Raw genomic sequence first — 15,276 nt, 5'->3', positions numbered from 1 at the left:
CCTATGTTTATATGTGAGAATTTTGTTATTATTTATGTCATTGTTTTTACACAAAAAAAAAAAAAAATAGAGATGAAAAAAATATATGAAAGGATGTGTATGCATGTGTTGGTGCTTTACTATTACTTCCTTATTTTTCAAGAATATTTTGTCACAACTATTGCTTCCTTATTTTTCAAGAATATTTTGTCACATGGGGAAATTAATGTATCTATTTTTATCCATTAGCATCATTATTATTGTTCCTTCTTTAAAAATAAAATAAAATAAAATTTGCAGGAAAATCCAAAAACAATGCAAAAAAATTGGAACAATTGTAACTTTTTCAAAACGATGAAATGAGTCATTAGTTAATTATGTAGTGCTGAACTTTATTTAGAATATTGAGAGAAAAAAAAGTTAGTGTCAAATCCATTAAACTTAAGATAAAAAAAAAAGGTCTAATTTCCTTCACTTGGCATCCAACCCCTAAAGTAGGAACATTGCAACATGTAGGAGATCATTAATTCAATTTGTAACATAGTTTTTGAGAGTTGTGCGTCTATGAGAAAATACAAGGTAGAGGACAATTTGATATTAATATTTTATTAATATAAATGCACAACGCACATAGAGCTCAGCCAGCTTACTAGCAACCACAGGCACCAAAGCCAAGTTTCTCCCCAACAACATCATAGAGTACAGTATGTGTTTTCTGTTGAAAATTTCCAATGATGGAAATATCTGTTTCATCTGCGTTCCCAGCAAAAGCTAGGCATGCTTGCTTCTTGTCTAGCATAGCAATGATTCCAGATGCATCAATGTTCAGTTCTACATCTCCCTTAAAGAAGAGACTAATCTTGGGTATGGTTACATAATTGTATGTGCTAAAATTGTAGCATGTATCTAGAATTTCCATGTTTTGAGCCCTCGGATACTTGGACATTTGTTTTTGAAAAGCAGCTCGAAGGGCTTCATAGGCCAATGGAGGTAGGCGAGTGATGACAGTGCCAGAGTCTATAATAGTCACTACCTTTAAAAATACCGATATATTTATAGGTAATTTTTGTCCACAAACACTAATTGCTCTTAGCTCAATGAAGTAAAAAGGAAAGTCCACATGTGGATTCTTTAGCAAGGGCGTGAAACTCATGGGATGACGAACATCGTTTATATTTCCAAAAGTGAGGTGGCCAAGAGAGCAAGGTGAAGATGGAAGGCAGTGAGAAAAAACCTCATTGTATTTTTTAGCAGTTTGTGACACAATAGATGCATTGCTTTGGGAGAGTCCAAGGATTCCGGACGTCATTACATCGGGGAGTAGCGAATTATTTTGGCCACAACCAAATTGGAAATTTTCAATTACATCAAATTGCGTCAAGGTTAATTTTTCTTTTGCAAAGAATCCAAATGAGTATGATTCATCTCCATACTCAATGCTATAGAGGCAGGAGGAATTTTTAAAGCAACCATGAGCATCGAGTTGAGCACACAACGGTGATTTGCAAGGAATGTTGGAATAAGATGTGGATTTTGAGGGATTGAAGATTGGTTCTGTTTGATTGTAGCAATGTAGCATGCAGGGCTCACATTGAGTCCATGTGAGGTCACTACCAGTATCAAATGCAAGGGAGAGATATGTGGCTGGTGTTCCTAGACCCACCTTCACAACATATAGTAATGAACCCATTGATAGCCCAAGCGTGGCTGGAAGCGTGACTGTTGATGGATGATTTGTGGACAATAGCTTATACTTTGAATGAAGTGAATCTACTCGATATTGGTCTTGAGCAATTCTCTGGGCAAGAATATGAGTGGAAGTATTTAATTTTTCTTTTCGCGCTTGAAAGCACGGCCCATCTTTATGAACCACTTCCAAAAATGATCCTTTTCTGAGATCTGATAATAAGAAACTTGGTTAGCATCAACAAAGAAAAATAAAGGAAGACAATAATGAAAGGCAATAGCAGTTTAAGATATTGCTTCTGTTGTTTGCTTATTATCAAATTACCCTGAGAGCAATAACTTATATTTTCTTTGTAACTGCTTATAAAATAAGAACATGGATACAAAATATTGCTATACCACAAATATGAGGACATATCAGACCTTAAAAATCTAGTATATGAGAATTGTCAAACACTATGACTATTTTTAAAATAAGAACATGGATACAAAATATTGCTATAACGTATATACCACAAATATGAGGACATATCAGACCTTAAAAATCTAGTATATGAGAATTGTCAAACACTATGACTATTTTTAAAATCATGGACACAATACACATGCACACACATACTAATATATTAAAATAGGTTTGCTACCGTCTTTGTTCGGGTGTCATATTCCCATAAATTGAAAGGAATTGGCATCACATGAAAGGTAAAGCTGGAAGACTGCTGCATTTGGTTAGTGCCCACACCTCCGACCAACACCATACAAGCTCTAGCATCCCGACAAAAGATCCCAGAAAAGTTAAGCTTCAAAGGTGAAATCTTTGGATACCTTCCTCGATGCAACCAACCTTTATCCCTCTCGCCAATTAGACGGAGCAATAACCAACCTTTTTAATGGCTGAAACATCATCCTTGGTAACATTAATGGTTTGGCCCTTCGGAACCGTAGAACAGGATCCGAGATCCCGCTCCAACTAACGCCCTCTTCGCATCGACTCGGACCATTCTTTTTCCATGCTCGCACCAAGCGAAACCCTAGAACAGTGGAGCTACTATAGATTTGGAAATTTTTACCTGAAGATGCAAAAATTGGATCGATCGAGTAGGTGAAGGCAGGATTCTCGCGGCGTAGTCGCCTGTAAGGGGACGATCGGACGGAGTATCCCCCCTCCTAGTCGGCGGAGTCGCCTGTGAGGTCGTGCGCTGTGCGTGAGGGGGTGAGGGTCGTAAGGCTAAGGCAGTGAGGTGAGGTGAGCAACCTAGTGGTTATTATATAAACCCAAATAAAAATAAAAATTTTAAAAATATGAAACTAGCACCCATTGGTTAATATTTTTTTAAAACAAAAACAAATTATGAACTTAATTGAATCATTAATCAGATAAAGATGTAATTAAAATTAAAAATATTATAATTAGAACTAGTTTACAGGATCATATTTGAATTCAACCTCAAGCAATTAAAACTTGATTTTACCAAACACCCCCTAACCCACAATTCCCTCCTCATTCTAATACTTGATTTTAGTATACTTGATTTGTCAGACTCACACACATGAGCATGAATATCAACAAACCTTTAGTAGAAGTATTGCACGTGCAGTTTTCAAATATTAAGAGAGAATTGACTTCAATTATATAGGCTTGAGAATTATTGTAACTTTCATAAGTCTCGCATCTTCCACAAGCGCAACTTTTCTTCAAGGAGCATATACATTGAAAAAGAAGAAAACATAAGAGAAGAAATCTAAGGAAGTTAGAACCTCCACAAGCCATCAGATAAGAAGTTGCCTTGATGATCTCTTTATGCTGCTATTGGTTGTTAGTTTTGTTAGAATTGCAATCTATATATAATGGAAAAATCATAGAGCCCCTCCATTTTTGATTAGTATGCTGAAAAAAAAAAAAAAAAACATCATGAAGTAATTTATTCAGCTTAATATATAATATTAAAACAATTTCCTTTTGAAACAAAAATTAAGAATCTATTCAAATGGTTCAATGAGACAAATGGGAGTGATTGACGATGGGAGCTCCTCCCAAGGCAGGCTCAAAATTGCCTGAGTTGCTCCTGTTGGAATATTTAGAAATAATAACTGATAATTAAGTTATGAGATCTTTTAGTTCCTTATTGTTGTGATGAGAAAAGAAATACTTGGAGGGACTACGGTGCTTATTATGAGATATTATTTCAAACTATTAAGAGCATGTGCATCACTACTATTCTTCTATTTTTTTTTTTTTTTAATCATTGTTTGATAACGTACCTATCTTTTTCTTTTTTTTCTTTTTTCTTTCTTTCTTTTTTTCAAAATATTTGTCAATGAGAGTATTTAAATTGATATAAATCGAAAGAAGGTTCTTTCATGATATTATCTTCTCTTTAATCTTTTTTTTTTTTTTATTACTATAAATTGAAAATAATAGACTTGAAAAAATGAATCTGTAACGCCCCTAAATCTAATCCACAAATAATCATAATAATGACATCATCAATGCCATTTTTGATGCCACACACACCATATCCTTGGACCCAATGAGGTTCAAAGTAATATCATCCCATAATTAATTTAAACAAAAAAACAAATATACTTTTACAACCATGCATGCTAGAGTACTACCTCTCAATCTTAATATCAACATCTCCCCAAAAACATATTACAACCCTGAATAATCAAAACATATCATCTGCTACTAATTCCATGCCGAGCCTTTCCAAATCCATTTGAATTGGGTGCTGAACTATTGCTGCTAGCTGTGTTGTATCTTTTGATTTACGGCTCAAAGCATCAGCCACTACATTGGCTTTACCATGGTGGTAACTGATGGTGCAGTCATAATCCTTGATGAGATCCAACCATCTCCTCTGACGCATATTCAACTCTTTCTGTGTGAAGATGTACTTTAGGCTCTTGTGATCAGAAAATATTTCACACCTTTCACCATATAAGTAATGTTTCCAGATTTTCAGTGCATATACAACCGCAGCCAATTCCAGATCGTGAGTAGGGTAGTTCTTTTCATATTCTTTCAATTGTCTGGACGCATACGCCACCACCCTATCATGCTATATTACTACATAACCTCTCAAAGACGCGTCACTGTAAATCACATACTCATCACCTTCTAATGGAATCATTAGTACTAGTGCAATGACGAGCCGCTGCTTTAAAACTCTACTCGCATTCTTCATCCTACACAAATCTGGCATATTTCCTGGTCAATCGTGTTAAAGGTCCTGATCAAGCCGAAAACCCCTCCACAAACCAACGGTAATAACCTGTCAATCCCAAGAAACTTCTGACTTCCTACACATTCTTCGGCCTAACCCTATTCACTACCGCGTCGATCTTGCTGGGATCCACTGAAGTACTGTCTCCTGAGATCACGTGGCCTAAAAATGCAACTTCCTCAAGCCAAAACTCACACTTACTAAACTTGGCATAGAGTTTCTCTTCCCTGAGTGTCTGCAGAACCTGTCTCAAATGCATATCATGATCCTCAAAACTCTTCGAGTGCACTAATATATCATCAATAAACTACTACAAACGGATCTAGATACTGATGAAAAACTCTATTCATTAAGTCCACAAACACAGCTGGTGCATTCATCAAACCAAACGGCATAACGAGGAATTCATAGTGCCTATATCTGGTCCTGAAGGCTGTCTTCGCAACATCCTCTGTCTTTTACGCTCACCTGATGATAACCTGATCTGAGGTCGATCTTGGAATACATCCGTGTACCCTGAAGCTGATAAAAAAATCATCTATACGGGGTAGAGGATATTTATTCTTAATAGTAACCTTTTTGATTTCTTTGTAATCAATACACATCCTCAAAGACCCGTCTTTCTTCTTTACAAACAATACTGGAGCTCCCCATGGTGATACATTGGGTCATATAAACCCCTTGTTCAGTATGTCCTGCAACTACTCCTTTAATTCTCTCAATTCAGCTGGAGCAATACAATAGGGAATCTTAGAGATCGGCCCTATTCTTGGAGGCAAATCTATAGGAAAATCCACCTCGTGTTCGGGAGGCAATCCTAGTAGCTCCTCTAGAAAAACATCTGGAAATTCTCGTACGACTAGGGTATTGTCGAGCTTCGATTCATTCTCTGACGCTTCCTTTACAAAAACTACAAACCCCTGACTTTCGTCCTGAAGCAATCTATTCGCCCACACAGCAGATACCAACCGCGACGGCCCACGTATATGTGAACCAGTAAACCTAAATTCTTTTTCATTAGGGGGTCTGAAAACTACTTCTTTCTGATGGCAATAAATACGGGCGTGATTAACTGCCAACCAATCCATTCCTAAAATTACATCAAACCCACACATCTCAAACACAATCAGGTCTGTTGGTAGCACTCTCCCCTGAATTTCTATAGGATACCCTCTGAGCACCCTCTGTGCACCCTCTGACACCTCAACACTGACCTAGATGGTGTACCTACTAACAACTTTCTATCTAATAATTAAGTCTCACTTGTAGATAATTTAACATACGATGTAAAGACAAAGGAATGAGTAGCACTTGAATAAAATAAAACAATAATGGAATGTGATAAAATAGTAAATGTACCTGTCACCACATTCGTAGCAGCCTTAGTGTCACCCGGTGTCAACGCGTAAACTCTCGCTGGGGCCACATTCCTCTGCTATCCTCCACGAGGTGCTTGATATCCTCCCCAATAGGGCCTGAGAGCTGGGACCTGGTCTGAAGGACCTGGGCATGCACGTGCCATGTGGTCGGGTCTCCCATAACGGTAATATACACCTCCCCCTGCCAGGCACTCCCCTGAATGATGTCTCCTCCATGTCTGGCATACCGGACATTTGGCGTACCCTGATTCCCACGAGGTCCTGTCATCTACCTCTGATCTCCCCTATCACAACGTCCTCTCCATGGACCCTTACTGGAGCTAGCCTGAAAACCCTGAGGTGTAGACCTCTTCCTCTGATTCTGAGCCGCTATACCCCTCTGTATACCACTCTCAATAATCGAAGCTTTATCAACAACCTTCGTAAATGTCTGAGCTCTTAAGCCAATCACCTGCTCAAACAAATTCTACCTCAGTCCCTCCTCAAACTTCCTTGCCTTTTTCTCTTCATCAGGTGCCAGATGTGGAGTAAAACACGACAACTCGATAAACTGAGCTGCATACTGGGATACAGTCATCTGCCCCTGTACCAGATGCATAAACTCTACAGCCTTCACACTCCGAACGACAGAAGGAAAATACAGCTCGAAGAATAGCTCCTTGAATCGGTCCCACGTCACTGGTACTGGAACCGGCCTTTGCTCCTCTATCAATCACGCTGATCTCCACCAGCGCTTCGCCTCCCCTGTCAGCTTAAATGCTGCAAATACTACCTTTTGCTCATCCGAACAGGGAAGCACAACCAACGTCTCTTCGATGTCCTGGACCCAATTCTCAGCTACAAGCGAGTAATCTCCTCCAGCAAAGGATGGGGGCTTCATTCGTGTAAACTACTCGATCGAATAGCCATGCCCCCAAGAACTCCTGGCCATCTCAGCCATCACCTGCTGAGTGATGCTACGCAGTACAACATCTGTATCACCACCCATACTAGAAGGTCTTGGCCTGTCTCCCCCAGCATTCGTGCCGCTACTTCCTAAGTCCATCCTGAAAAACAAGAATACACTTAAGCACCTTATCTCATATACAGACCTATCCTATTCCAATTCAAAATTAACTACCTTCCCTAACCTTAACTCAATATCCAGTTCTGTCACCTAGACACACGACCCAACAATAGTTTACTATGATTTTCCCGAAATCGTCACCCTAGGAAAAACACAGAAACCACCACAGTAATCTTGTACCCAGACACAGAACAAACCTCAAATCCTTTCCTATACTCAGGTATTGCTTCCGCTGCACTCTAAAGTTTACAAAACCTAACAACCTAGACACTTATACCAAATTGTAACGACCTGTTATTTAACAGGGGTGTTTTTTTATATATATACTGCAACATTTATAATGCTCTAATACCTACTAGATCAAACCAATCCATCAACCTAAGCATCGAGAAGTAGAATCCATATAAACATCATCAAGAAAAGATACAATACCAGAGTGCTAAAATGTGTCCCCAAAATATACATAAAAGACTGTTTCCCAAAATACCCTCAAATGGATAGGGCTATACATAAATATTCCCAAAAATACTCACTCTACTAACAGGGCAGTACTGAAGCCCCCTCTATTTGCGAGCCTGATCTGCACGCCTAGCTGGAACACCTAAAAAATGTTAAGGCAATGGGATGAGCCAACGCTCAGTAAGATGAAATATGATATTGCTAGTGTGTGGCAAATGAGTTACAATACTGAGAAGATCTATTTCTATATGAACACATATAATTGAATCTGAAAATATAGTACAAATAATATAACAACCACCATCTCATGTTGCTTAATATAACTATATTTTTAGGTTTCTATACATAATACTTCTACTATACATAAGTACGCCCTCTGTTTCTGTAAAACTGTATATACATATAATAATAACTGAAAACTTCCTTGGATGGCTGTGTGTCATGATTTAACCACTCATGATAAGGTTGTGCGGCCCGAAGGCGGGATCTACCCTGGCTGACCGACCAGGATAAACCATTATACTCCATCAGTCTGATCAGCCCTCCTTAACCCATATCTGATGGGGAGCTTGTCCGCTCTTGGGCATTTGATCGACCTACATACCACGTATTATCTAAATATGTGGTTGCACTCTATACTGAATATCTGTATATAGCAATGGTACCGTGCTCTGCTGTCTGATCCATCAGGGTCTGATACTAAAAAATACATTACTATATACAATCTATCTATTTTACCATGATTTTGTAATATTTGAATTAACCATGACGTTGTGATAAATTGTATCTGTATCAACTGTATTTTTGAAATGAACTGTAAAAATATATGTCATGGTACTGATAACTGTATAATCATGGTATTCTGAAAATACTATAAAACATATTCCCTGTTTGTATAATATGTAAAACATAATCCTAAAAATACTATAAAAACATGTTTCTGCACTATATCCATATTCTCATGCCACACAGTAATTTAAAACATTTTAAATGTATTTGATAAACTGTATAAATTCCTACTGTGAAATAATAATCTGATAAAAACATATATTTCATATTGAAATCATACTAGTATTACCTAGCAAAGCATATTTCCTTTACCTGATTTCTGCTAAAATCCCCCTACTGTTGCGGGTCCTGCACCCGCAGGGTTCTTCACTCAATACTCTGAAAACCTTAAATCTCAGAACAAAATATCATTATTTTTACGTCTACTGCATTTCCTACAACTGCTGGAAAGCCAAATTTTACTTAAAGGACCTTACCCTGAATTTGGAATGAAATCAAACTTCGTCCCATCGACAATCCGCTCTAGTATACTTGGAGAGAACTTCCCCAGGAGCATCGTGGTGGCCTTAGATCGTCGATCCAACGAACGACAAGGATGAAATCGAAGAGAGATGAAGGTAGAGCCGAAGGGGAGAGAGAGAGAGAGAGAGAGAGAGAGAGAGAGAGAGAGAGAGAGAGAGAGAGAGTGTGTGTGTGTGTGTGTGTGTGTGAATTTGGCTGAAAAATTATGCATTTAACCTGGATTTAGGCTATTTAAACTGTGAGAATTCCTCTCCTTGACCATTCTGCACTCTGACTAATACCTCTGCTAACTCTGAATCTTCTTTCTGAGCGGCTTTAATCCTTTCCTGTAGGGTAGGCTGTACCACTAACCTGACGATACACCCTGGAGGATCACTCTCCACCAACTCTATGCCAAGTCTCTCCAGATCCATCATGATCAGATACTGGATCTCCATAGCTGCTACCATTGGTTTCCCAAACTTCCTGATCAACGCATCAGCTACCACATTTGCTTTTCCTAGGTGATAACTGATGGTACAATCAAAATCTTTAATAAGCTCCAACCACCTTCTCTGTCTCATATTCAGTTCCTTCTGAGTGAAGAAATACTTCAAACTCTTATGGTGGGAGAAAATTTCACATCGCTTTTCATACAGATAATGCCTCCAAATCTTCAATGCATGTACCACTGCAACTAATTCAAGATCATGGGTAGGGTAGTTCTTTTCATATTCTTTCAACTATCTGGAACCATACGCTACCACTCTACTATGTTGCATCAGTACACAACCAAGTCCCTTCAAGGATGCATCACTGTAGATAGTATAACCCTCACCCCCTAATGGGATGTTCAGCACTGGTGCCGTGACAAGTCTTTGCTTCAATTCTTGAAAACTTTACTCACAACTATTGTCCCATTCAAATATGACATTCTTCCTAGTCAGTGGTGTCAAAGGCCCTGATAATGCTGAGAACCTCTCAACAAAACGACGGTAATATCCAGTTAACCCCAAGATCTCCTGGACGTTTATCAGTTTAGCCCAGTTCACTATCGCATCAATTTTACTGGGATCCACAAAAATTCTCTCCCTTGAGATAACATGCCCCCAAAACACAACTTTCTCGAGCTAGAAATCACATTTACTGAACTTGGCATACAATTTCTTTTCCCTGAGCGTCTACAAAACCTACCTCAAATGCATCTCATGCTCCTCATAGCTCCTTGAGTAGACTAGTACATCATCAATAAAAACAACAACAAACTGATCTAAACATGGATGGAAGATTTTATTCATCAAATCCATAAAATATTGCAGGACCATTAGTTAGACCAAATGGCATAACAAGGAATTTGTAATGCTCATATCTGGTCCTAAAAGCCATTTTCGATACATCTTCTGCTCTTACCTTTACTTGATGGTAGCCTGATCTGAGGTCAATCTTGGAATACACTCATGTACCTTGGAGCTGGTCAAATAAATCATCAATTCGGGGTAGAGGATACTTATTATTGATTGTTACTTTATTAATCTCCTTGTAATCTATGCATATCCTCAGAGACTCGTCCCTCTTCTTCACGAATAGTAATAGAGCTCCCCACGGAAATACACTAGGTCGTATGAAACCCTTATTAAGTAAATTGTACAACTGTTTCTTTAGTTATACTAGCTCTGTTGATGTTATTCGATACGGTGCTTTAAAGATCGACGATGTACCTGGAAGTAGATCAATAGGAAAATCTACCTCACGATCAGGTGGCAGACCTAGTAATTCATCTAGAAACACATCTATAAATTCTTTTACTACTAACGTATTAGTAAGATTCATTTCATTCTCTGACATTTCCTTCACAAAAGCCACGAATCCCTAACAGTCACTCTGAAGTAGTTTCCTCGCATGAATAGCTGAAACTAACCGAGGTAGAGATTGCACTCGTGACCCTGTAAATCTGAATTTTGGTCTTCCTAAAAGTCTAAATATCACTTCTCTCGCACGACAATCTATAATGGCAGAGTTAGCTGCTAGCTAATCCATTCCGAAAATGATATCAAACTCATGCATTTCCAGCATCACCAAATCAACAGATAAAATTCTCCCCTGAACATCAACTAGACAGCCACGGAGTACCCTTCTACACCTCACCGCTGACCTGGTCGGTGTAGCTACTAATAATTCAACATCTAGTGATTGTATTTCAGCCCCACACAATTTAACACACCCCATAGATACAAACAAGTGTGTGCCCCCCGAGTCAAATAGTGTAATAACTTGAAATAAAAACATATTAACTGTACCTGTCACCATGTCGTTAGTTGTCTTAGCATCACTCGACGTCAAAGGAAAAACCCTAGCTGGAGTCATATTCCTCTGCTGGCCTCCACGTGGCACTTGATAACCTCCTCGAATAGGTCTAGGAGCAGGAGCAGCACCAATTTGAGCTTGACAATCCCTCATCACATGTCCTAACTCCCCACACTGGTAGCAGATACTTCGCCCGACACGACACTCCCCCGGGTGTCTCTTCCCACAAGTCGGGCAAGCTGGAAGTGGCTGCATCCCCTAAAAACCAAAATTCCCTGTCTTTTGCCTCCGGTCTCTATAGTAGCCACCTCTCTTCCACGAACCACAACCGACTCCCTGTTGGGAACCAAAAGGTGTGGACCTCTTCTTCTGTCTCTGCTCCTCAGCCTCTAATTACTCTCCAACCTCTGCAATAGTGGCCATATCTATCAGATCAGAAAAATCCTACAATATTCAGTATCGACACTTGCTTATATATTTCTCTCCTTAGACCTCTTTCAAATTGTCGTACCTTTTTCACCTCATCTGGAATAATGTACGGGGCAAAGTGAGATAGTTCAATGAACCTCGTCGTGTACTATTATACCGTCTGTTGTCCCTACCTCAGATTTAGAAACTCCTCAATTTTAGCTTCCCTATACGAGGCTGTAAAATACCTATCAAAGAATATCTCCTTAAATCGCTCCCAAGAAATCTCCACAGGTATTGTCCTCTGCTGTTCTATGAGTTTCACGGTTGTCCACCATCTCTCGGTCTCTCCAGTCTGTCTATAGGTAGCAAACAGCACCCTCTGCTCCTCCGTACACCGTAGCACTGTTAACACTTTCTCAACCTCCTACACCCAATTTTCAGTGACTACAGGATCAATTCCTCCTAAGAAAGCCGGAGGATTCATCTTAATGAATTTCTTAATCGAGCTACCGTGGCTTGCCGACATACCACCCTGTTCCCTCGAGCTCCTGACAATTACAGCCATGACTTGCTGTGCCACGCTGCGCGAAACAGCATCTGAATCACCACCCACAGCTTCTAAGGATCCAACTCCCTCATTCCCACTGGCATGGGCACTACTGTCACCAGGGTCCATCCTAAAAAACAAATAACTTAACATAGAACCCCTTCACTATACATATCATCTAACCAATAGAGTATATTCCTCATTAATTCATCCCTCATGATCTTAATTCAACGTTCAATCCTGCAACCTAGATACCTAACCTGACAATAGTTTACCATGACTTTCCTGAAATCGTCACCCCAGGAAAATCACATAAACCACCATGGAAGTCTTGCATCTAGACTGCAAAACCAAACCTCAAATTCCTTTATCCTATACTCTAGTATTATTACTGCTGCATTCTAAAGTCTACAGAACCTAAAATCCTAGGCTCTGATACCAAACTGTAACAACCTACTTATCTTATCATATAATAACACATATTTAATAATAAAGTCAACCCGAACCCATGGGTAATGACGACACATCTGCGATTATAGCGGAAACCTAAGCAGCAGTAAATATAAATCACATTCTCATAACCATAAAATGCGTAATACCAAAGTCAACTAAATTCCCATAATACTTTGTTTATATACAATCTCCAAAAATACAAAAATATTTACATATCTAGGAACCCACAACATAAAATTTCCTGTCCCTAGACCAAAACTTACCCTCCTAGCGGGGTAGTATCAACCTATCTCAATGGCAGCCTTGATCTGCCGGTCTTTTTGGGTTTCCTGAAAATTATTTAAGTTTGGGGGGGTGAGACACTTCTCAGTAAGGGAAAATAAACTAAATACAGTTGTGTGGCAACATGAATATTTAGTTTTATAATACATATACAATACATTTCATATGCTAGAAAACATTCATCATAACATATTGAATAATCATATACTTTCATAATTTCTAATAAGCCATACTGATCATGAAATGTTTGATATAACTGATAATACTGAAATTTACCTAGGATGTATAGGTAGCTGATGTCATGTGTTACCCCCCATGACAGGTTGGGCAGCCCGAAGGCGGGATCCGACGATGGCTAGCCGACCACTACCGAGTAAAAAATGTCTGTAAGTACGATGGGCCCGCCACACCCTAGTCCGGACTGCTAGGTGGACGTCTACAACTCTACACTGAAAGCCACATCGACTATCCATCTCCCACCCTCTGTACTTGCAGAGGCGGTTAGCACAAGTCTGAACATAATAATCTGATTTGTATAGCGATGGTACCGTGCTCCTGAAACTGAACTGAACTATCATTTGAGTTCTGATAACATATAATACATGATAATATACTTGTCTAGCATAAATAGATTGATAGAATTTTATGTAATAACATACATACATACATACATACATACGACCTTGCGCCGAATACTTTTAGATCTGCGGCCTTGCGCCAAACATTAATAAATACAGCCTTGCACTAAAATCATACATAATACACGGCTTTGCGCCGGCTATCAATCAGGGCCTTGCACCGAACATTTCATACTTATCATTTTGAATAAAAAATTCATTTATCATGTATTTTGAAATCATAATGTACTGCATTATTTCATAATCTCTGAAAGCATACCTTATTCGTAAAATTGCCATAACATAATACTTTCCATGTAAAATAATATTCATGTCGCACAATGCTGAATAAAACCATACATTCTCTTCTAAAATCATATTTTCTGGCATTTCATAATATATATACATTTCAACATAATAACAGTATCTTGCCAAATATGCATTTTTACCAATCTGCTTATATATATATAATACATGCTTCCTGAAAATTAATTTGTTAATAAATAATAATAATTTGCATGAAAAATGACTACTTTAGTTTATTCCCTTACCTAATTACTGAAAAAAAAATTCCCCTAAAATTCACTGGTCTTGCACTCGTAGGGTTCCCCGTTCAAGACCCTAAAAACGACAACTCCCAAAACTAAATTTCAGTATTTTTCTGTAAATATCATTTCCTATAATTATAGGAAGACCAAATTTTGAATAAATATCCTTACCTTGAATTAGAGATGAATTTCAAACTAGCCCCACCGATGATCCACTTTAGCAGATATGCAAAGAACTTCCCCAAGAGTCTCGTGGTGGCTTCAGATCGTCGAACCGATGTAAATCTGGCCCAAGATCTTAGAGAGAAGAAATGAGGGATGAAGTGAGGAAAGAAAGAGAAGTTTTCAAGCAATTTTTGACCAAAAATGAGAGTTAGGCCTATTTATACACTGGCCCTCATTGACGAGCCATGTCACTCCGTCGACGAGGTTGAGAAGGAAATTCGTCAACAAATACTATTCCTCATCAATGAAATTTAGAGTTGGAAAAAATAGCCTCTCGATATCTTCTCGTCAACGAAGCACACCCTCGTCGACGAGCTCGAAATGTAACGTCGTCGATGAACGTGAAGTGTTCGTTGACGAAGTCTGCTGCCACCCTCTTTTCTATTTCCATTTTCCTCTCTCTTCATTATTTAAATACGATTATTCTTCGGCTCATTACAAGTCATTACATAAGGGGTGAAGCGAGATAACTCCACGAACTTGGCCGTATGTTGTTGTACGGTCAAGTGCCCTTATGTCAGATTCAAGAACTCCTCTACCATTGCTTTCTTAGTGGAAGTAGCGAAATACCTGTCGAAGGAGATCTCCTTAAATCGGCTCCAAGTGATAGCCGCAAGTCCTGGCCTATGTTCCTCCACCAGCCTTATTACTCTCCACCATCATTTAGCCTCTCCTAACAATTTGAAAGTGGCGTAATGCACCCTTTACTCATCGGTGCAATGTAAAATAGCCAGAAGCTCCTCAATCTCCTAAACCCAATCCTCAGCCACCATTGGGTCCGCTCCTCCTGCAAACATCGGCGG

At 38.9% G+C, this 15,276-nt stretch overlaps 1 protein-coding gene across 1 annotated transcript; it reads right to left on the bottom strand.

Annotated features, from left to right (window-relative positions):
* Nucleotides 1–559: 559 nt before the first annotated feature.
* On the bottom strand, nucleotides 560–2,942 carry LOC131150172 (aspartyl protease family protein At5g10770-like). The gene is made up of 2 exons (XM_058100760.1): nucleotides 2,310–2,942; nucleotides 560–1,878 (listed from the first exon to the last, which is right to left on the bottom strand). Exon 2 carries the CDS (start codon nucleotides 1,667–1,669, stop codon nucleotides 629–631), a length of 1,041 nt encoding a protein of 346 aa, XP_057956743.1. The 5' UTR covers nucleotides 1,670–1,878; nucleotides 2,310–2,942; the 3' UTR covers nucleotides 560–628.
* Between the last annotated feature and the right edge of the window lie 12,334 nt (nucleotides 2,943–15,276).

Source organism: Malania oleifera, chromosome 3 (genome assembly GCF_029873635.1).
Source record: "Malania oleifera isolate guangnan ecotype guangnan chromosome 3, ASM2987363v1, whole genome shotgun sequence".
NCBI lineage: Eukaryota > Viridiplantae > Streptophyta > Magnoliopsida > Santalales > Ximeniaceae > Malania > Malania oleifera.
The sequence above is the reverse complement of the archived record's forward strand: the minus strand, read 5'-3'. Positions and strand labels throughout refer to the sequence as shown.